We start from the raw sequence: 23,758 nt of genomic DNA, 5'->3' as shown, positions 1-23,758 counted from the left end.
TTGAGGTGTATAAGTGTGGCTCAAGTGGCAAAACACCAGGTTTGAGGAAAACAATATAATGAAACAAAACTAAAGGACAGTGCCCAGGCCCTGAGCTCAAGCTCCAGTACTATCACCAAAACAATAATAACAACAACAACAACCCCCCATACAGAATCAACCCAAATATCAGGATAAGTAAAATGTGGTATATGCACACAATAGAATATTATTCAGCAATTAGAAGCTGGGTGCCAGTGGCTCATGCCTATAATCCTGGCTAGTCAGAAGGCAGAGATCTAAGAATCACAGTTGGAAGCCAGCCCAAGCAGGAAACATATGTGAGACTCTTATTCCCAATAAACTACTTAGAAAATGCCAGAAGTGGTATGGCACAAAGAGGCTCAGGAATACTACCCAGACTCTGAGTTCAAGCCCCAGGACCTGCAGAAAAAAGAAAAGCAAATGGAGTATAGATACATCTTATAATCTCTTTGCAACTTTGAGACAATAGGTTTGAGGAGAGAGAAAGAGAAAAAGACAGAGATAGAGACTAGGTGATATCACCTGAGAGTTTATCTTAAAGGAAGCTCCAGATCCAGTCACTGCTAGAACACTAAGGCCTGGGAGAATCTGCAGAAAGTGGCACTTATAGAAATGAATGGGAATATGCTTTGTTCTCATAACTCCATGTTGTTCCCAAGGTCCCTTGACCCCCCCCTCCCTAGGGGCCCCCTCCTGGTTCTGGAAAACTTCATCCCTGACCTTATCTGAAAGCCAAGACTGTTGGTATCAGAAGGATACTCCTACATAAAACCCCAGACAGGACAATTTGCAGCATAAATCCCAAACAGGACAGTTGGCACAATAAAGCAATCCCCAACAGAACAGGACAAAGAAATTCTGTTAGTATTATGCTCACCTTTGGTCCTCAGCTCCACCCACACCTGGGCCCTTCTCCTATTCCTGGAGTTCCCGACATACAGCTGGCCCCTTTCTCTCTCCTCCCAGACCCACCTGAACTCCCATCTACCTTACTTCCTATCCCTCAGAACCCTCCTGCTACCTGGTTAGGGACAGGTACCATGTGCTAATTTTGAAAAAGCAAGCAGCAGAGTTTAAGGGGGAAGGAGGGGAGAGAGAGAGAGAGAGAGAGAGAGAGAGAGAGAGAGAGAGAGAGAGAGAGAGAGAGAGAGAGAGAGAGAGAGAGAGAGAGAGAGAGAGAGAGAGAGACAGAGACAGAGACAGAGACAGAGACAGAGAGAGAGACAGAGACAGAGAGAGAGACAGAGACAGAGACAGAGACAGAGACAGAGAGACAGAGAGACAGACAGAGACAGACAGAGACAGACAGAGACAGAGACAGAGACAGAGACAGAGACAGAGACAGAGACAGAGACAGAGACAGAGACAGAGACAGAAGTGGAGTTTTAAATTTGGGGCCAAATTTGACTCTGATGGGGACTCAGCAGCCCTCCAAGGCCCAGGTGGCCTTAATGTAAAAAAAATTAGTGTCCTTCCCATGGTATAGTGACCAAGAGCCAAGTGCTTGCCACAGAACAGTCTGCTGTGGTGCTCTTTGGCTTGTAATCGCTGGAGGGCCCTTGGCCACAGTAGGTCCTAGTAGCGAGTTCTGGGCACTTCTTTTTTTTTCTTTCTTTTTTTTTGGTCAGTCATGGGGTTTGAACTCTGAGCCTAGACACTGTCCCTCCCTGAGCTTTTGTGCTCAAGGAAAGTGCCTTTGAGTGGGCTGAGGGCTGGTATCCAGTTTTTAGTTTATTCATGGACCAGTAAAAGTAACTTTTCAGTTGCCTCTTCACTATTAACATTTTGGTGTATTTCCTTCCTTTTCTATAAGCACACATTTTTCCCCCACAAAGCTGAAATCATAGGTATATTAAGTTTCATGATTTAATTTCCCACCAAGAATTGCATAGTGAATATTTCCCTCATGCTAATTAACTTCAAAAGTGTGATTTAAAAAAGAATGGGTGCACAATGATTCTACAACATTGGACATTACAGTGTTGTTGTAGTTACAGTTTTCCACTATAATACCTTATAAACTTTTTTTTAACTAACAAATATGGCTGTAGAAATATTGTCATCCAGAGCTTTGTTGGGCATTTGTGGCAACAGCTTAGTAATCACAGTTTCTCCCTGAGGACTGCCACACAACTGTTCCTTGGAAGACATGCTGACTCCACCTCACTTGCTTGTCACCTGGCTGATCAGAGAGATCAGCTGTGAAGCAGGTAAGTTCTTTCCATGAATGTGCTTTGTATCTGGGGGAAATGGTTAGCCATGATTGTGAATTGGAGTCAAGTGATGGGCAATGTGCTGGAAGTGTCTGCCATGATGTTGCCCATTCCTTTTATGTAGTATCACTATGTCCAGCTAGTTCATAGACTTCTTATTGTTCACCTGCAAACCAGAGTGAAAATTCAGGTCATAAGCCCTAGAAACAACCTAGATACATGGCTGGAATTTTCTGTGTTAGTATAATTGTACTCATCTTTAGTACTCTCTGAATTCCTTTCTTGATTTTTGTTTTTGTTGTGTTATTTCCTCTTTTTTCTGTTTATATACAGTAAACATTTGTGGGGATCTTACAGAAGACTGGATTTAATTTAGTTAATTCAATAAATACTTATTGGACCTACAATATATGGAACACTATGCTAGATACATGAATGAGGGGGAAGATAAAGCCCTACCCTTAGGAAACTTAAAGCCTAGTAGGGGTGATATGTATATAAATAACTCTAAGACAAAGTAGGCCAGATTATAATAATATTTAATGATGAAGAAATGCTCACAAAATAGGGTCAGGAGACAAATTACACTGAACATTGAAATGTATATGTAAATTGAGTTTTCCTAAAAAATATAGTAACATTTTAATTAATTTATTTGCAGCTATATCTTTAAATAGTTTACTACACCTGTCATGGAGAGATATTTCCTAAATGAATAGATGATGTCAATCAGTAGTCATACCCTTAATTAGAGTATGTAGACTTAACAATTTATTTTTTCATTTGTCCTACTGACCCTAGAAATGCTTTCTTTGTTCACTGACAGTAAAAAGCTGGTCCTTTATCCTCCAGCTCTTCAGATACATCTGTGTTTGTTAATATTCAACCTACATGCACATACTTTCTGGGGTCTAACAGGCCTCTAAGGAAGAAATGAACTGTAATATTCCATAAACCATTGCCTCATTTTACCCATGAATCTTCTGTTCTCTTGGTGGATACACAGGGAGATGGGGTTATCTAGAAATGTGTGGGTGATTGGCAGAATCCAGCTAGGACAGAACTTTGGTGGAATGGACAGGGTTCAGCTAAACTAAATGGTAGGCAAAAGTTTTGGTGCTATTTAGCTCTGAAGAATTCTACTTACTCTGCTTGGTTGGCTCATTAACAAAGTGGAAGTCATAATAGTAGCTACTTCCTAGACTTATTTTGAAGATTAAATTTGGCCTTTGTGAGCATTTGACATTTAGCTGGTATTCTTATGATGTATCACAGGTAGACCTAGAGAATTGTGGTAGATTTTTTCCCCTCTTCATTAAATAACAGGAAGAAGAGGAGACAAGAAAACAAGGTAAGGGAATGATTATCTTATTTTGCTTTCTTTGAAATAGTAAGGGACAAAGGAACATGTAAAGAAAAGTATGTCCAAGATGAAGAAGAAGGAAGATTAACTGGATTTGGGATTGGAGAGGACTTTGAAAGGGTCGCTGGAGGAGAGATGTGAATGGAGTAGGGATCAAAGGAGAGTAGTGAGATGCTAGGCAGAGAAAGTTTGACCAGCAACACGACATTGGGGCATACTGATGGAATTTAGAGTATGGGGGAGAAAGGAGAGGTGAGAATAGAGAAAATAGAGGCTGGATTCAACCTGTGAGCATCAGTGGCTTGATGTGCATACAGATGTACATTTGTGCTTGATCTCCTTGAGGGGGATGATTGTTCCCTGAGCCCTTTCCCATCCCTTCCAGAGGCCCATTAAATATCATTCCCAATAAAAGGCAGCCTTGCCTGGGCAGGATGGATTAATACTATCTCTTCCTTATTTTTTTCCCACTTGGAAACATCACTTCACAACTTCCTGAGTTCACCCATGTATCTCCAAGTTTTATCTTCTCCAATGTGCCCCAGCACCATTCAGAGAGGTCAGCCAGGATGACTGGGAATTCTGTTGTTGGTCCTTCAAATATTTTGATGGCTGATCTTGATGATCTGCATCCCACTGTGACTCATCTAGAGAGACTGGTATGGGTGTGATAGAAATTGAGTTCTAAGTTCACGTAACAAATCAAACCAAACTGCACAGGGCCAGCCTGAGTGAATGTGACTCAGATGGCCTTTCCACATGGAATACTGAGGTACTGGAAGCCTCTTTCTGCTCAGGACAGCTCAACTGGGCCTGCAGTTTAGAAGTGATGTCTGCCACAGCCTTTCTCCTCCAGCAGCAGGTGAGTCTGGTCATGCTGACCCAGACTGTTTCCTTTATGCTTTTCTTTCTTTTTTTCCCTCACAGAATGTCTTCCCTTTTTATGTTTGCCAACCTACTTCTACTTCTTCATGGTGCAGGTGAGTCATTTTTCAAAAACTTTGTATTTCTGAAACAGTTTGGAGACTCATGAGGAAAAAACAACAAGCAAGAAAAAAGCAAGCAAGCAAACAAGCAAATGACCTAATCTGCTCAAGGCACATGCTTTTCATTTGTTAAATGAAAATAATAAATCGTTGCTGTGTTTGCTTTACTGGAAATGGTGAGAGCAGATGGGAGAATATATTAGACACATATTGTAGAACATTATCATTCCTTCTCTTGTTAATGACAAAAGCCTTCCTCCCCAATTTGGCTTATTTATATGAGGCCATCTGCATGACTAGCCCTATTCACATCTATAGTCTAAACCACTCAACTCAAAAGAAAAAAAATATATATTCCCCCTTCTGAGTCCAAGTGACTCTGAAAAATGCCAATTTACAATGTAGAATTCAGAATATTTGACCGTTTTAAGATGTAAAAGAGTTTATATCATTCTTTATACACAAAATGACTATGCATGCAAACCCTTCATGTAACTACTCCACACAATGACCCAACATGCATGAATTGCCAAGCATGTGCCCCTACTCAGGGTCCTTCAGACATTGGGGGCATCCTCAGACTCAGGGACGATTGAGTGCAAGGTCTGCCCAAGGACTAGATGTGCTGACTCTTTTCTCTTTATGCTTGGTGCACGTGTGTGTGTGTGTGTGTGTGTGTGTGTGTGTGTGTGTGTGTGTGTGTGTGTGTGTGTGTATGGGTGGTTGGAGCAATAAATGCAAAAAGAGTTCATAATCACACATTGTGAGGAAATACCTAAAAAATACATGGAAGGAGTGAGTATGGGTGCAGTAAGACATTTTATAGCCCTATAAGCTACATGCAAGGTACTCTAGCAGATATGTGAGACACTGGTAGTATCTTTGTATCCTTTTCAAAATCTTTCCTACATTGTTAACTTTTTTGCTGAGCTTTTGCCTCAGACTCTTGGACCTTGTAAAGCAAAAGATGCAGCGGCCTAGAAATAACACAGATAGAAAAAGACCAAGGTGTTCTTAGATGCCAGTAAGAACTTGTGCACACACATCAGTTAGAAGCTGGCTTGTTCATTATCAGCTACATCCTCAGTACACCATGTTTCATGGTTCATTGGCCAGTGACTTTAGGTTTTGAGTCTGTGTCTCTCTCCCCTGGGCACAGAAAGGGTACAGCTGTAGCAAAGCCTCTTGGGGGAGAAACTGAGAAGCTAGAATCAAAAGTCCCTCAGGAATAAACCATGTATTCTTGTGAGAGAGACTTGGGTGGGAGAAGCTCACTAAATTGTCCATCCATCTGCTCCTCCTTCTGTCCCTCTGGAAAATGACAGAGCTCTCTCATGAAAATAGTCCCCAAGATCATCACCACCCTCAGGCAGGTGTTATTATTATAATAATTACAGACAAGGAAACTGTGACTCAGTAGTGCCTGATACCAAATAATTAGGAAGGGGTTACTTAGAACTAGAACTTGGATTCATAATTCTTTTGGGGGGGATTTATAATTCTTTTTTTTTCATTTTTTGGGGAAGTCCAGTCATGGGGCCTAAACTTTGGGCCTGGGCGCTGTCCCCTAGCTCTTCAGCTCAAGGCTAGCGCTCTACCACTTGAGCCACAGCGCCACTTCCGGCTTTTTTCTTTTTGCTTATGTGGTGCTGAGGAATCGAACCCAGGGCCTCATGCATGCAAGGCAAGCTCTCTACCACTGATTTAGAATTCTTATGACCGAGATTACATATATATTTAAAAATCCACTGCTTTTATATTATAAACAGTAAAAAACTGACAATTTGAGAAATAAAATGCTTGTTTTTTTGTTTTTGTTTTTGTTTTGGTCAGTTGTGGGGCTTGAACTCTGGGCCTGGGAACTGTCCCTGAGCATTTTTTGCTCAACGCTAATTAATGTTCTACCACTTTGAGCCATAGCACCACCACCAGAAAGTCTCATGAACTTTCCTGCCTGGACTGGCTTTGAACCAGCTGTCTCAGATCTCAGCCTCCCTGAGTAGCTAGGGTTATAGGCATGAGCCACTGGTGTTGGGCTAAAATGCTTGCTTGTTTTGTTTTTGAACTTGCAAATCCATCTTTCTAAAGGTTAGGGAAGTTGTTTCTCTCTCCCTCCATCCTTCCATCTGCTCTTCTTTGTAGTCATTCATTTCCGGAAGTGGCGCTGTAGCTCAAGTGGTAGAGCGCTGGCCTTGAGCTGAAAAGCTGAGGGACAGCGCCCAGGCCCAGAGTTCAAGCCCCACGACCGACAAAAAAAAAAATTAAAAAAAATATATGTAGTCATTCATTTCATCAGTCTTCAATTTGCTTAGAGTGCCACAATTAGGAGATGAAAGAGCAGGTTGCAGGTGAGGTGCTTTGGAGCCAGATGCCTGGGTTTTCATTATCATCTACTACACACAATTTCCTTCACCTCCTGGCTTTAAAAAAAAAAATGATATGGGGATGGTAATAGGACCTATCTCGATGTGGCATGCAGATGAAGTAAATTAAGAATTAAGACCAGAAAAACTCTTAGAATATGTTTATTGGGACCCCCTCCTTTCATTCATTATTTGTTCTCAATTAAGTTAGGTATTTAGTCTTAGAGGTTCAGGAGTTTGGAGCTGAGTGCCTGTTGGCTCACACCTATTATGCTACTTGGGAGACTGAAATTGGGGGAATTACAGTTTGAGGCAGGCTGAGAGAGCCTTTCTGAGCAATATCTGGGTATAGTAGTTCACACTTGTCGTCCCAGCTATAGTGGGAAGCAAAGTAGGATTTGACTCCACATACAGTGCAGATAGCAAGACCCTATCTCAAAAAATAACCAGCCCTACAAGAGGGTGGAGTTATGACTCAACAGTGGGACAACTACCCAGCAAGTATGAGAGCTTAAAGTTTAAACTCCTGGACCACCAGGGGGGGGAAAAAAACCCAAAAACGTTTGGTAACTGACCCTAGAGGCCATTTTAAAATTGCCAAAGAGCTTTTTTCTGTGGTGCTATTGATATCTTAATTTGTGACCTTACGAGATTTTGCTTCCTGGGAATCAGTCATATCTTTTGGTAGTAATGACATTTGGCAATGATTCTGATTCAATAGCCTTATTGCAAAGTGGAAAATGGTTGTTCTGAGTGAAGTAGGAAGGAAATGGAAGTCCTACCACTGGTCTCCTGGTCGCCAGTGGCAACCTCTGGGATGGGTTCTGGGGAAAATAGTTTGAAAACATTGAACCAGGTGATGTCTAAATTTTCCCCAGTTCTAACTTCCAAGGATTCTATTCATGCTATAATTCTAGAAGTTGTACATAGTGAAGGTTATATTCTATTCCTCTCAGCTCTCAGATTCTGCTGGCTGTAATGGTGCCTGGGACTAGCAGGTATTTGGGTCAGCTAGAATAAATTCATGTACTGGACATCTGTATCTGCCTGCCTGGATAACCAAAAGTGCAGAGTGAGAAGCAACAGGGCCAAAATTCCTTTTCCGTCGAGTTTGGGGGCGACCCTTGCTCTGCTAGTCAGATACACTTGCGCAAGGATTCACTGGCAACAGATTGAAGTGGGAGAAAGGTTACAGTACATGAAGCATTTTTCTTTTGCCAATGTAAATCTGACAGGTGCAATTTGGCTTTGAGGCTAACACCTGCAATGACACTGTCCTGATTCTCCAGCTTCCAAATAAAGGCACAGCAAATTTGCAGGCCTGGCTGATTCTGAGCCAAACATGCATTTCAAGTCTGATCCTTCTAAGCCCTGTTTTAGGCTCATTCCTCCAGATTTCCAGTGGTTTTGTAAATGTCTAGTTCTCTGGATTATATCCATTATTGTTTAAGATAGGTAGAGAAATTTCTTTGATTCGTTATTAAACTCCCCATATGCAATAGTCTTCGGTCTTTGCTAATTTCATTTTTTCTTTGACATTTTTAGCGTCAGTTGAAGAATTGCGGGCCGCCCCATTCACCGACGTGACCCTCTCTTGCCATTTCTCCTTTGTGGAGGGCACAGAAAATCTGGAGTTTTCTTGGGAAAGAGAAGACATCAGAGAGGAATACTTGGTAGACAATGATGATGATTATTACCGCTTTTTCAGGTACTATGACTTCTTCGAAGTTTTCACAAAGTTGGTTTATTACTTTCGTGACAACACAGAGCAGCTAGAAGATCAAAACTCCCTGTATGAGGGACGAGTGTCGGTGGACAGAGATGAAATTTCGGAGGGTACTCTGTCTCTTCTGCTAAGAAATGTGGATTTCCTAGATGAAGCAATCTACAAATGCTCAGCCATCACGCCAGATGGAAGAGGAGAGAGTACAATTAAGCTAATAGTAGAAGGTAAAGGAATTTACCAGATGAACTTCAGTTTGAACTTTGTCTCTGCTCATGTGGAGAAGCTTGCAACAGTTAGGGGTTTGGGATGTTGGTTTATCTGATCTGAAAATATCTGAACAAAAGTTGTTGTGTCTGTACAGTGTGCATACGTATTATTTTTTGTTTGTTAGGCACCTGTGGCTCATGCCTATAATCCTGGGTACTCAGGAGGCTGAGATCTGAGGACTGCAGTTCAAAGCCAGCCCAGGCAGAAAAGTCTATGAAACTCTTATCTCCAATTAACCATCAAAAAGGCAGAAGTAGAACTGTGTGGCTCAAGTGGTAGAGTGCCAGCCTTGAGTGAAAAAGCTAAGGGACAGCACCCAGTCCTTGAGTTAAAGCCCCAGGACTGGCATACAAACAAGCAACAACAAAATATTTATTCATTAAAACAGAAAGACAAAGCAGCAGCACTAATCCCAGACTCCACAAATACCAAAATTTTATATATTTTAATAATCTTACATGAAGACTCTGGAATCTGATATGTGCTATTTCATTTTCATTCTTTTGTTTATTTTCAGTTCTGAGGTTTGAACTGAAGGCCTCCTGTTTGCTTAGCTTGCTTGCTTGGTTGACACTCTACCACTTGAGCCATGCTTCCAACCCACTTTTTGTTGGCTATTTTGGACATGGGATCTCATAGATTCTCATGTCCAGACTGGCATCTCTCTGGATCTCAGCTTCTTCAGTAGCTAGGATTACAGGCGTGAGCCAGCCTAACATTTGTGTTAGTGAGAACAGCCCTGCACTGGGAATCAGGAGACCCAAGATCGAATTCTGGAAAAATTAGAGCAACTCATTTAGCTTTCCTGAAATTTGTTTCTTTTATTTTTTTCACTTGTTAATATGTTCATATGTAGGTTAGACAGGATCATTGCATCTCTGCAGTACCCTAGGGATCTTTCCCCTTCACAGAATTGCATGAGACCCCGAGGGGCATGGGGGCTCTGCCTGCATGGTGGAATTATTCCAGGATAAGAACTGGAAGAGATGGCAAGGTGCTGGTGAGAATCCTTCCATATCTTCCATGATTCTCAGCAGGGTATCTGAGATCAGTGGAGAGTCTGAGATGAAGGACAAGGTAAGGACAGCAACGGTAGTAAGACCTGGACTATAAAAGCATGTGTGTATCCCATTCATATACTGTACTAGGGCCACAATGTTAGCTAGGCGATCTCAAAACGTGTTACCTCCATAAGGGCTAATGGAAAATCAGAGGGGAAAATTCTTCCTAACTTGAGCCTCCTGGGGATACATTTTTTTTTAAAAGTAACTAATTGTTTTGTTATTTCCCCCCAATCAGACTTTGAGATGCCCAAAGTGCAGTTTGACCAGATGGATGACGAGGATGTGGCTACATGCATCTCCAAGGGCTGGTACTTCACACCCAATGTGACCTGGATGGATCGGAAAGAGAGGGACCTGAGCAACCATAGTACTGTGGAGGTCCTGGAAGAGAAGATGAATGGCTTGTTCAGGGTGTTCTCGGTCCTCAAATACCCTGTCAAGTTAAATGAGATATATGTGTGCCGCATAGCAGAGGCAGATGAGAATCACCGACCTTTCAGAGTTGTCCGTAAGTTCCCAAGTAAGTGCAAACCTGAGAGGGAGGAGGGGGGAGGGAAGGCGGGAGGAAGAGGAAAGGAGAGAAGAGGAAGGAGGAGGGAGGAGGGGAGGGAAGGGGGGGAAGGAGAGAGAGAGAGAAAGAGCAGTCTGCCTTTCATCATAAAGAAGGATTGTTCATTAATGTTCACTGTATGCCACTTCTGGGTACTTGGGGGATTTAAAGAAGCACACAGTCATAAGTTTGTAGCCTGGGGCAAGAGAAGAGGATGAGGTAGAGTCTTCCTGGGTTTGAAAAAAAGACCATGCATCAGAATTGACTGCTCTTACTCTGATAGATGTGGCTGCCATCTTTGATGAGGCTTCTGTTCCTTTGCTAGGGACATCAGCTTTGTGTTATGACAGACTGAGAAGTCATGCTAGCCATCTATCTGCCACTCATCACATGCCTCATGTTTTACAAATGTCATTTTAAATCTTTACCTAAACCCTGAAAGGTAATTGTTACGATGTTGATGATGATGATGATGATGATGATGATGATGATGATGATGATGATGATGATGATGATGATAATGATGATGATGATTTTGGTGCCAGTCCTGGGGCTTGAGACCAGGGACTGGGCAATGTTCTTTAGCTTTTGTGTTCAAGGCTAGCGTTCTACCACTTGAGCCATAGCTCTACTTCTGGTTTTTTTGGTAGTGAATTGGAGACCAGAATTTCATGGACAAAGTGTGATCCTCAGATCTCAGCCTCTCAAGTAGTTAGGATTACAGATGTGAGCCACTGGTGCCCAGCTTTTTTCTTGCACTCTTTTTTTTTTTTTAAATGAGGAACCAATTTATTGAACAACTACAGGAAGCAAAAATAGTGGACTTAGCTACATATTTTACACACCAAGGAAGAAAGTCTATGCCATTCAGTCCCCCCTTTCCTCTGAAATAGAACAGACTTGATGGGTCCTACACCAGGGATGGGATTAGGGAAAGAGAGGACTTTAGTTATGTCTGATTGAGGCCACTGAACAATTAACTGATCAAGTGAAAACCTGTCTTCATCTCCTGGTCAGTAGTACCTATGATTGCACTCTTTTTTTTTTTTTTTGCCAGTCCTGGAGCCTGAACTCAGGGCCTAGGCACTGTCTCTGAGCTTCTTTTACGCAGGACTACCACTCTACCATTTGAGCCACAGAACTACTTCCAGCCTTTTCTATTTATGTGGTACTGAGGAATTGAATCCAGGGCTTCATGCATGCTAGATGAGCACTCTATCACTAAGCCACATTCCAAGCTCTTATCTTGTACTCTTGCTTGGCTTTTTTCCCTCAAGGATGGCTTTCTATCACTTGATCCGCACCTTTATTTCCAGTTTTTGTCCAGTTAATTCAAGGTAGAAAGAAGTCTCACAGACTTTTCTGCCTGGACTATCTTCAAACTTAAGTCCTCAGATCTCAGACTCCTGAGTAACTAGGATTAAGGGCTTGAGCTACTGGTGCCTGGTGGTAATTGCTCTTATGGTCTCCCTTCTACATAAGGAAGTGAAGAAGCTACTAAGAAGGTAGCTATTAAGATTTAATAGATTTAAATTTCAGATAACTGATAAGTAATGTCATGTGCTAAACAATTGTTATTCCTCAGAAATTCAGATTTAACAAGGTGTCCTGTATTTTACCTGGGAATTCTTTACTTAAGTGATGGCGAAATAGTTAGCAAGGTATGATGGTGCTCACCTGTAATCATAGCATCTGTGGGGCTGAGGCAGGAGGATATAAGCCAGCCTGGCCTTCATGGTGGGAGGGGGGTGGAGTAGAAGCTTGATAGAGATGGAACATCCAGACCCTTCTGGAAGAAGAGAAAGAAGATGTTAAAGAATCCTCTCCTGGTTTAGGAGGCTGGCAGTGTGTAAGGGTCTCCATACACCATTGCCAAACCAGTAATATTGGTACCACCTGAGGGTTTGTTGGAGGTACATGCTTTCAGGTCTCACCCATGACCTCTCAAATACAAAACTTTGTAGTAGACCTAGCAATCTGTGCTATAACCAGGCCTCTAGGTGATTGTGAGAACCACTGATTCAGACCGTGGACTTAGGGGTAGTGAAGACACTCAAGGCATTTCTTTCCTATCCCTGCCTTTGGGCATAGGGCACCAGCCTCTCGTGGCCCTGTCCAGCAGGTGTGGAAGGAAGAGAGAACTCTTGGCCCCTTCCCTCTGTTCAGTAAAACAAGATTAACCAGAAAGACTCACACATTTAAAATTCCCACTGGAGCTGGCCTTTCCTTCAAAGGAAAGAAAAGAGGGCCTTACTTATTTCCCAGACTTTTAAGGCTTTCCCACATATTCAGGAGCAGTTAGAAGTCTTTGAACATAGTGGGCCTCTGACTCTCTTCTGAGGCCTCCAAGATACATTATTAATGAGTTGACTTCAAAGAAATCCTTTTTTTTATCCCCTTAATTTTCAGCACCCTAGAAAAGGGTCCTAGAAATACCTTAAAGACCTTTGTATTTTACTTTCCCTCACCTCTTTTCATGTATTTATTTATATGAAGCCTTTGAGGTCTGGGATCTGCATGTTTTTCCAGCTTTGTAGCTACTGTTTTTCAGTACATGGCCTTTGCTCATTGCCCAGAGCTTGCTGATTTCTGTGGCTTCTCGACTTTGTGTGTGTGTGTGTGTGTGTGTGTGTGTTTTCTTCACGGACACACCTTTGAACAGACTCTGTCTCTCCTCAAATATCTTTTCTTTTTCTGCTTCGTGGATTCCTGCTCATCCTTCAAGGCTTGAAGCCCTTAAACTCTCTCGTTCTACTTTCTTTTTTCTCATCTTCTTATTCTCATTTTTATTTGTTCAATATTTCATTCATTCAGGCATCACATATTTATTAGGTTCCAATGCTGTTCCAGATGTTCTTTTAGGCACTTGTAATGCAGCAGTGAACAAAACAAACACAGACCCATGTGAAGCTTACACTCTAACAGTAGGGACAAACAGGCTGTAAATAAAGCATTAAAATATATAGTATATCACCAGATGAGCCTATATAAATAAAATACAAAAGTAGGAAGAAATTAATCCATGCAGTGAGGTATCAAGCCAGTGGTTACTTTTAGGGTATAGGAAGGGTATATGGAAGTATTCTGTTTCTTGTCCTGAGTGCTGGTTATGTGTTTGTATTCAGTTTGTGAAAACTAATTGGTGGCTCATGTCTATAATCCCAGCTACTCAGGAGGCTGAGATCTGAGGATCACCATTGGAAACTGTTAGCCATGACAGGAAAGTCTTTGAGACTCTTAAACACCAAAAGGGGGAAAAAAACCAGAAGTGGAGCTGTTGCTCAAGTGGTAGAGCAGTAGCCCTGAACAGAAAAAATCAGATACAGCATCCGGGCCCTGAGTTCAAGCCCCAGGACTGGCGCACACATGTACATACAAATTGGGCTAAAAACCTTTGCATCCTTGTTTGTATGTAATTATATTTGAATATAAAGTAAAACATTTATGTAGGATATCAGATTGGGGAATAGTCCTATAAAGAAAAAATAAAGCAAAGACGGTAAGTTGGAAAGAAGGGGGAGTAGAAGAGAGAAAAATTTGGAATTTTAAATAAATGTACATAGAAAGCCTCATTAGGAGGTTAAACTTTAACAAAGACTTGAAGAAGGAAGGGAGCCAAGCCTAGAAGTGGTCAAGGTCTGTGGGTTTGAAGAATAGCAAGAAGGCCAGAGGTTGGAATGGAGGGGTTTGTGAAGAGTGCAGGAGTTAAGATCAGAAGGGTAACAGGGGGTCAGATTGTGTTGTTTCCTTATAAGGCTGTTCAAAGCATTTGGGCTATTGCTCAAATTTATTATTATTCATCTTATTGCAAGACTGAATCTTACTTGCAAGGGCAAAGTTCTCTGTCTGTCTTTCCTGGTTCCTAATAAACAGCAGGCCCCGAAATAGGTATTCGTTTTTAACTAATCTTATTATCACAGTCCTAGAGGTACAGCTTAATTTAGAACCTCCAAATGAAAATGCTCAACTTCAAGTCAAACACTGGTAGCTCATGCCTGTAATCCTAGCTAGTCAGAGGCTGAGATCTAAAGATCATGGTTCAAAGCCAGCCTGGGAAGGAATCGTTGATGAAACTCTTTTTTTTTTTTTTTTTTTGTCGGTCGTGGGGCTTGAACTCTGGGCCTGGGCGCTGTCCCTCAGCTCTTCAACTCAAGGCGAGCGTTCTACCACTCGAGCTACAGCGCCACTTCCTCCTTCATGAGACTCTTATCTCTAATTAACCTCCAAAAATATAAAAGCCAGAAGTGGAGCTGTAGATCAAATGGTAGAATGCCAACTTTGAGTGAAAAGAGAAAGAGTAGCACCCAGGCTCTGAGTTCAAGCCCCTGTACCAGCAAAAAAACAGAGGAGAAGGGGAAGCATGCCTCCTTGATTTTTTTCCTTGAAGAACTTGAGGAACATCCTCCTTCCTTTCATCCCATTGGGTTCCTTTCATCCCACAAGCTAACAAGGACTTTGGTCTTCGTTGGCTGACTTGATATTAGTTCCTCTCTGGGTGACTCTAACACCCTGAGCCTCTATTGCTGTTTTCTTTTCTCTCTGAAAGTTGGTAGGAAATACTACTGCATTCCCCTCCCTTCTCTTTTGTCTTGTTTCTTCTCAAATTGCACTCCAAACAATACTTCTTGAATGAATGAACACATTCATGAGTGAATACATTAAAATCTCTGCTTACAAATAGCTAATTGTAATGATCTAGTTCCCCCTAAGAGAATGAAATACTTTTAAAGAGTTCTTGGAGTCCCCTTAGCAGGCTGCCACTCTTGGAGGAACAGAGAATTCATTGTTCCCCACTATTCTTCATTGTGTGGCTTTAACAAAGTCATTGGGGTTGAGTGCAGGGTTGCCTCTAACACAAAACTTTCACCTTCTATGTTTTCTTGCTTTTTCCCTTCTCCCTTTTTCCCTCAGAGAGAAAATATCCTGGATCCTACGACTACTATTAAGAGATTTTAATGACATCTGCTCAAGGACCTTCATGCAATGGAAGCCTGCTTTCTCCTGTGGATGACGACTTTTTGTCCTACACATCATAAATATAGCAAAAGAAAGGAAGGAAGAAAGAAGAAAGAAAAGAAAGAGAGAGGGGGGAAGGAAGCAAGGAAGGAAGAAAGGAAGGAAAGGAGGGAAGGAGGGAGGGAAGGAAGGAAGGAAGGAAGAAGGAAGGAAGGAAGGAAAGAAAGAGAGAGAGAGAAAGAAAGAAAGCCAGCAAGCAAGCGAGCTAGCTGGTCTATTGTGTTACCTGTTAACCAAAATGAGAGGAGCTCCTGTGATATGCCCCTTTCAGATCCGTATGATAAAGTCTTTTGCTTTTATTTCTATTTTTGTTTTATTGAATGGATTTTATTTGATCTCATACTTTTCACGTGTCAAATTCTGAGTAAAACTCAAAACTCTTAAGTGCGAATGAAAGTTTAGAAGCCTGATGAGATTTCTTGGTGTCTATTTCATTGATTATGTTTCAGTGATGGATGACAGGTTGGGGAATTCAGAACAAAGGAAGTTTATAATTTCTCAAAGCCTGGTGTGTGTGTGTGTGTGTGTGTGTGTGTGTGTGTGTGTGTGTGTGTGTGTGTGTGTGTGTGTGTGTGCATGTGCGTGTGTGTGTGTGTGTGTGTGTGTGTGTGTGTGTGTGTGTGTAAAATGGTGCTACACATGAGCAATTTGGTGATTCACAGGAGAGCCTGAGAAAGAAGCATCTTACTAAAATTATTATGCATAAAGATTTCTGGGCATTACTGGACAAAGGCTATATAGAAGCTTAGAAATTCAAAGGAGGTGAGACTAGTCTTTGAGCTCTTTTGATTTGGTTATTTGACTCTATAGTCTTTCTTATTATCTGTCACCTTATAATCTTTCTTATCTCTATGCTTTTTGTTAATAGATTCTCCTCTGCTATCCTTACACCCCAAGTGACAGTACTAGAAGGTAGGGCCTTAGGGAGATAATTAGGACTTTATCACATAACCCTATGAAAGAGATTAGTACAAACATAAAAGAAGCTCAAAAGAAGTTCCTCCAGCCATGTAAAGACACAACCAGAAGGGGCCATCTATGAAGCAGAAAGGGAGCTCTTGCTGCACATGAGATCTTTCAGCCCCTTGGTCCCTTTTAGTTGTGTATTAGCCACCTAGATGATGATGTTTTAATATAGCAGCACAAAGGGATGAAGCTAGCTTCCTTTTTTCTTTGGGTGTCTGGGGTAGCAATATCTCTTCTTGTGGCTGGATTTAGCAAGTTAAGGGCATCCCTTCCCCCAGGGTGCCACAGAAAAAAAGGCACAACAGGGAGAGTGTACATTTCTACAGATCTTATGTCATAGATCTGATGTCCTCCTCCTCCCCCTCTTCCTCCTCCTCCTCCTCCTCCTCCTCCTCCTCCTCCTCCTCCTCCTCCTCCTCCTCCTCCTCCCTCTTCTTTTGATGCTGGTCCTGGGGCGTGAAATCTAGGCCTGAATGCTGCCCCTGAGCTTTTGTGCTCAAGTCAACCACTCTACTACTTGAGCCGCAGCTCTAATGGCATTTTTGGTGATGAATTGGAGGTAAGAGTCTTTATGGACTTTCCTGCCCAGGCTGGCTTTGAGCCACGATCCTTAGATCTCAGCCTCTTGAGTAGCTAGGATTATAGGTGTGAGCCACCAGTGCCAGACTGATGTCTACATTCTTTTTAAAAAATTTATTATTATAAAGTTGATGTACAGAGGGGTTACAGTTATATGTCAGGTAAAGAGTAAATTTCCTGTTGGCATGGGACTTGAACTCAGCACCTGGCTGTTGTCCCTGAATTCCTTTGCTCAAGGCTAGCACTATACTACTTTGAGCCACAGCACCATTTCTGGTTTTCTAGTGTTTAATTAGAGATCTGAGTCTCACAGACTTTCTTTGCCTGGCTGTCTTTGAACCGTGATGCTCAAATATAGCCTCCTGAGTAGCTAGGATTACAGGTATGAGCCACCAGCTTCCAAGCAAGAGTTCATTTCTTTTTGGACAATGTCATCCCTTACCTCATTCTCTCCCAGTTTTTTCCTATCATTCTCACCCACAAGTTGTATAGTTTATTTTCAACAGTGTCCAGTGAGTACTATAGCTGCATTCATTCACCCTTTGTCCATCTACTTTTGTGCTCCATCTTTTTCACAGGTCATTGTGGGATTATAAATGGAGGGATATAATGGTACTTGATATATAGCACTTTATATGGCCCTGGGGTTTGAACTCAGTGCTTTGTGCTTGCTGGACAGGTGCTGTACAATCTCAGCTACACCCGCAGCTCTTACATAGCACTTTCTATGTGCCACAAATTATTTTAAATAGACATTAGCTCATTTAATTCTCAAAAAAGAGAGAGAAAAGGATAATGAGGTAAGTACTATTATTGTGCCATTTAAAAAAGGAAACGAAGAGACTAAGTAACTTCTAGAAAAACAAGAGATAGGAACAGAGCCAGGATTTGAAACTAGGAAGTGTGGTCTCTCAGTATAGTGTCACAGACAAGTCCTGACTTAGGTCATGTAGGAAGATATTGAAATATGAAATAAAATGACTGGCATTTATGAAAGGCAAAGAATATATAAACATAATAAAAATAATTGGCTACCAAATTTTTCCTTCCTTCCTTCCTTCCTTCTTTTCTCTTTCTCTTTCTTTCCTCTTTTCTTTCTTTTTCTTTCTTTTTTTCTTTCTTTCTCTTTCTTTCTTTCTCTCTCTTTCTTTCTTTCTTTTTCTTTCTTTCTTTCTTTCTCTCTTTCTTCCTTTCTAAGCTGGGCACTGGTGTCTCATGCCTGTAATCCTAGCTACTCAGGAGGCTGAGATCTGAGGATCATGGTTCAAAGCCAGCCCAGGCAGGAAAGTCTGTGAAACTCTTATCTCCAATAAACGACCAGAAAAAACTGGAAGTGGCCCTGTAGCTCAAGTGGTAGAGCATTAGCCTTGAGCTGAAGAGCTGAGGGACAGTGGTCAGACCCAGAGTTCAAGCCCCACGACCAAAAAAAAAAAGAAAATCTTTCTTTCCTCTCTTTCTTTCTCTTTCTCTTTCTCTCTCTCTTTTTCTTTCTTTCTTTCTCTCTCTCTCTTCCTTCCTTCCTTCCTTTCTTCTTTCTTTCTTTCCTCTCTCTTTCTCTCTTTTTATTTCTTTCTCTCTCTTTCTTCCTTCCTTTTTCCTTCCTTCCTTCCTTCCTTTCTTCCTTTCTTTCTTTCTTTCTTTCTTTCTTTCTTTCTTTCTTTCTTTCTTTCTTTCTTTCTTTCTTTCTTTCTTTCTTTCTTTCTCTTTCTCTTTCTTTCTTTCTCTTTCTTTTCTCTTCCTCCCTCCCTCCCTCCCTCCTTCCCTTCCTTCCTTTCTTCCTTCCTTCCTTCCTTCCTCCCTACCTCCCCCAACCCCCCTCTTTTTTCGGGGGGGTCTAGTCGTGGGGCCTGAACTTTGGGCCTGGGCGCTGTCCCTCAGCTCTTCAGTTCAAGGCTAGTGCTCTACCACTTGAGCCACAGCGCCACTTCTGGCTTTTTTCTTTTTGCTTATGTGGTGCTGAGGAATCGAACGCAGGGCTTCAGGCATGCAAGGAAAGCGCTCTACCACTGAGACACCTTCCAAGCCCTCTTTCTTTCTTTCTTTCTTTCTTTCTCTCTCTCTCTCTCTCTCTCTCTCTCTCTCTCTCTCTCTCTCTCTCTCTCTCTCTCTCTCTCTCTCTCTCTCTCTCTCTCTCTCTCTCTCTCTCTCTCTCTGTCCCTGCTCTAGGCTAGTGCTCTACCACTTGAGCCACAGCTCCACTTCTCAGTCTTTTTTGGTACTTTATTGGAAATGAAAGTCTCATGAACTTTTTTGCCCAGGCTGGCTTTGAACCATGATTCACAGAACTCAGCCTCCTAATTACGGAGGATTACAGGATTATAGGATTACAGGTATGAGCCACCAGTGTCCAGTGGCTACCAGTTTTGACTATGATGAAATAATTTTGAAGCAAACAGATTTTGTTTTGAGTTATACTAGTTCCTATCAGGTAGTTGAGATTCATCTTTTGCGGGCAAGTTTCTTTTCAAATGTATTTCATTCTCTTGACAATTTCATATAAATTGCTTGGCTTAAATATTTTTTATTATTTCATTCATACCTTCCTTTCTCTCTCTTCCTTCCTTTCTTCCCTCCCTCCTTTCTCTCTTTATTCCCTCCTTTCCTCTCCTCTCCCTCCGTCCCCTCTCTCCCTCTCTTCTTTCTCTCTCTCTCTCTTTTCCTTTCTTTCTTTCTTTCTCTCTCTCTTTCTTTCTCTCTCTCTTTCTTTTCCTCTTTCTTTCTTCTTTCTTTCTTTCTTTCTTTCTTTCTTTCTTTCTTTCTTTCTTTCTTTCTTTCTTTCTTTCCTTCCTTCCCTCCTCCCTCCTTCCCTCCCTCCCTCCTTCCCTCTCTCTCCTCTCTCTCTCTCTCTTCCTCCGCCCCCCCCCCCCAGCTCCCCGGCAATATGTTCTTTTTACAAGCCTATACTATTGCCCAGGTTCTTATCACCTTATGTATTCCAGGAATAACCATCAGGGTACATTTCCTCTTCCTTTCTCCTAGCCTGTTTGACTTTTTTTGGGCACAGTTGTGATTTGTGTCTCTATTTCTCATGTGGATGCTGGTTCCTCATCGATTTTGACTTCTTAAAAGGACCTTGTGCCATTTCTTATCAGTCTTCACACACAATGTTCTCATATTCAAATCTCACCAGTTGTGCTGTTTTTCTGTGTGTGCTTTTTGTTGATAAGGATGCAGGGGAAAACCAACATCCAGAGTTTCTCAAAAGGATTTCCTTCCCAGCACTCTGAAGGCTGAGGCAGAAAGGCTGTGAGTTCAATGGCAGTCATGATGTATACTGAGACCCTGTCTTAAAGAGAGAGGGATAGGTGTCTTTTTGTTAGGCCCATGTGGGTCAACAATACATTTTCTAATTTGTTATATCCTTTCTAGGCCATCTTGTCCCTAGACAGGAATACCATTTCCTCCTGTCTAGTCTCCAGTTTAGGCCTCTCCCCACAGATCTCTTTAGGAATGTTCCTAATTGCTCACAAGATACCTTCATTTGATTATCTCATGCTCATCCTATGTAAAACTGAAATCACCATCTTCCACTTCCTTCCCAAGCCAGCCAAGTGGCTTCTCTCATTCTCTTTCCAATCTCAGAAAATGGCATTGCTATCTATCAGGTTGTCCAACCTAGAACTTTGCATTTGTTCCATAGCTAGTCAAGAGCAGCTCTTGTCAGTACCACCTCCTTAGCCTTCTCTTAACTCCAAGCCCATGATCAAATCACTTCAAGTTCTCTCCTGATTCCTGAAATAGTCTCCTAACATATCTGAGAACTTGTCCCTTCCTACCTGTGTTGTAATTGATATAAAGCTCTTTGTAACTGAATCTGATTCTGCCTTTTTCCTGCCATTAAACTTATATTAGCTCCTATTATCCTCAGGATACAATCTGTACAAATATCATTCATCTATGAAACAAGGCCAATACGGCTTGTTCTTCAGCAGTCAATACAGACAAGATCTTTCTATGTTTATATCATGTAATGACACAGCAGTGTTAAGAGGTATTATTGCTGTCTTCATTCTGTAGGAAAGCATAGCCACCACCACCAAAATAAAGGTTAGTACTTCGCATTTTATAATGTCAGGCATTATACATTTTTAAATTTTTTATTTCATTTGCTTTTCACAGCAACCCTATGAAATGCAATGGCCATCTGCATTTTACAAATGAGGAAACGTAATTACAGAAGGGAATCTAATTTGTCCAATAGGATATAATAGTAACTAGCAAAGTAGGATTCAGACGCAGGTCTGAACTACAGGTCCCCCTACCCTGAATCTTTACATATGCAATTCCTGAATTGACTTTGGGTAAATTCTATTTGTTCAGATTTTAGTCTTTGAGAGAGGATCTTACCATAGAGCCCAGGCTGGCCTCAAAAGTGAGATCTTCCTGCCTCTGCATTTGTGTACTGGGATTACAGGTGTGAGCCTGTGTCCAGCCTCAGATTTTATTTCAGAAAACTCCTTTATGACTCTTAGTATTGATCTTGTTTTTATAACAATGTGTGGTATCTCTTAGCTTTGTTACAGTATAATCACATGACATCACATGGGCTGCTGATCTGTTTCCCTGAGAAAAGGGACTGAATTTAGTTAAATCGGTAATCCTAGTTCCTTCCCCAGTGCCTGGCACAGAGGACTCCCAAAAGTTGGTTCAATAATGTATATTGTAATCAATAGTCAGGCCTCACTGAGGTTGAGAAAGACTTGGAACTGAAGGAATCACATAGGTAATGTCTATATCGTTGAGAAACCCTGCACGGGTGTTAATCTGGCATGGCCAATGTGAAGAAGGAGCACACAGCAGCACACATGGGGCAGGGTAAGATCATGAAGGAGCCACTTTGGCTTTTGCTCAGAATGAGATAAAGATCCTTTTGAAAAATACTGGGGTGAATAATAGGTGTTTGTCCATGTGCACCTGTGCCAGGCATTCTCAAAACTCCTTTGGGATCTTCATGACACTTTGGTGCATTCAATTGTTGCTAGGTAGATTTTATCAAGATCCAAGTACACAATGAGCAAAGCTGAGGGTTGTGTGGAAGAGCTTCACTTTCTTTGTTTTTATACTGGTCCTAGGGCTTGAACTCAAGACCTGGGTACTTGAGCTATTGTGCTCAAGGCTAGTACTCTACCACTTGAACCACAACTCTACTTCTAGCTTTTTGGTGGTTAATTGGAGATAAGAGTCTCATGGACTTTTCTACCTGGACTACCTCAAACTGTGATCCTACGATCTCAGCCTCTTCACTGGCTAGGATTATAGGAATGAACCACTGGCACTTGGTAAAGAGCTTGAAATACCACTTAACTTTCTAAGAAGGAAATAAATAAAGAACATACATTGTTCACAGATGAGGATTGGTAGGTCCAAACAGAGGGCTTCATTCCAGGGCTCTGGAATATCTATTTGAACTTATCTATTTTCATATTCTTTTTGTCTGTCCTTATTTCAGAAATAATCCAAGGACTGATCACACAGGTGCTTTTATGCAAAAGCTCCTCAAAGGAATATATACTTATTATGTACTTCATGATATAAAATCTTGCTATGATACATACCTTTAATAATATGCTTCATTCAGGCTATGCTAACCCATCATCTATAATCACTTTAAAGAAATTGATTCATTTTACCAACCAAGTAACCTTTCCCTCCCAGCTTAGTCCTAAGATTTCTTTAGGAAAAACTTCAGCTTCTTTAAGATTTTAATTTCCTAAACACATACACACTGTGACAATAGGAAAGATGTTTCCAAAGATTGGTGGAAGGCTGGCAGAAGCCAGTAGGATTTAAAAGTGGTTATGGACAAGGTTTCCATCAAACTGGCTCTAAAATTCCCTTCTGAGGTTGAAATATTAAAAGAGTCACACTGTGATGAGTTGAGTAATCAGTGACAATAAGGAGATTGCCTTCTAAAATGTAATAATTGCCCAAATCCAACCAAGATAAATCAAGACTTCTATGTAAGACTGAAATTAAAAAGTTCAAGTTACCAGGTGCAAGTGGCTCAGGCCTGTAATCCTAGCTATTCAGGAGGCCGAGGTCTGAGGAACTTGTTTTGAAGCCAGTCCAGCCAGGGAGACTCTTATGTGAGACTCTTATCTCTGACCACCCAAAGCTGGAAGTGGAGTTGTGGTTCGAGAGGTAGAGCACTACCCTTGAGCAAAGTTCAGAGAAAGTATCCTGAGTTCAAGCTCCAGGACTAGCACCAAAAAAAAAAGTTCAAGCTTTATTTATCATCTACATTGGAAGATAGAATTAGTTGAAGTGAAGTGTCATCTTTGTGAAAACAAAGTTAGAAAGCAAGTACTATTTATATGTTCAAGATAGAGCAGAACACGATCTTTTAAACAGTTGTATTTTTACTATCTTTAAGTAGTTGTATGAAGGCAGAACACTGCCCAATATTCAGTCTGCTTGGAAATGTTTATTCCACAGATATATATATATCAAGAAAAAGTCAGTAAAGTTATCCAATTCATTTTTTTAATTTATTTACTAGGATTTGAACTCAAAGACTTTATACTTTCTAGACTGCTGTGCTCTACCAGCTGTGACATGCCTGTAGCCATTTTCCACTGATTATTCTACTGTATTTCCTTCGGTAGAGATGGAATCTCTTGGACTTTTCTGCCTGTACTGAT

At 41.4% G+C, this 23,758-nt stretch overlaps 1 protein-coding gene across 1 annotated transcript; it reads left to right on the top strand.

The window, feature by feature from the left end:
- Positions 1-3,507: 3,507 nt before the first annotated feature.
- On the top strand, positions 3,508-15,917 carry LOC138831662 (V-set domain-containing T-cell activation inhibitor 1-like). Its single transcript, XM_070028715.1, has 5 exons — positions 3,508-3,588; positions 4,528-4,580; positions 8,495-8,899; positions 10,242-10,526; positions 15,468-15,917. Exons 2-5 carry the CDS (start codon positions 4,529-4,531, stop codon positions 15,500-15,502), a joined length of 777 nt encoding a protein of 258 aa, XP_069884816.1. The 5' UTR covers positions 3,508-3,588; position 4,528; the 3' UTR covers positions 15,503-15,917.
- The last annotated feature ends 7,841 nt before the right edge of the window (positions 15,918-23,758 follow it).

Source organism: Dipodomys merriami, unplaced genomic scaffold, assembly GCF_024711535.1.
Source record: "Dipodomys merriami isolate MVZ:Mamm:240054 unplaced genomic scaffold, mDipMer1.0.p SCAF_2, whole genome shotgun sequence".
NCBI classification, from domain to species: Eukaryota; Metazoa; Chordata; class Mammalia; order Rodentia; family Heteromyidae; genus Dipodomys; species Dipodomys merriami.
Note: the sequence above shows the minus strand (reverse complement) of the source record. Positions and strands in the feature narration are given on the sequence as shown.

What these genes read in the sequence shown, in the direction of transcription:
- LOC138831662 (XM_070028715.1), top strand. Translation starts at nt 4,529, where the DNA reads ATGTCTTCCCTTTTTATGTTTGCCAACCTACTTCTACTTCTTCATGGT. An exon ending in AATTAAGCTAATAGTAGAAG is followed by an intron (nt 8,900 to 10,241) that starts GTAAAGGAATTT and finishes CCCCCCAATCAG; the next exon opens with ACTTTGAGATGCCCAAAGTG. An exon ending in AGTTGTCCGTAAGTTCCCAA is followed by an intron (nt 10,527 to 15,467) that starts GTAAGTGCAAAC and finishes TTTTTCCCTCAG; the next exon opens with AGAGAAAATATCCTGGATCC.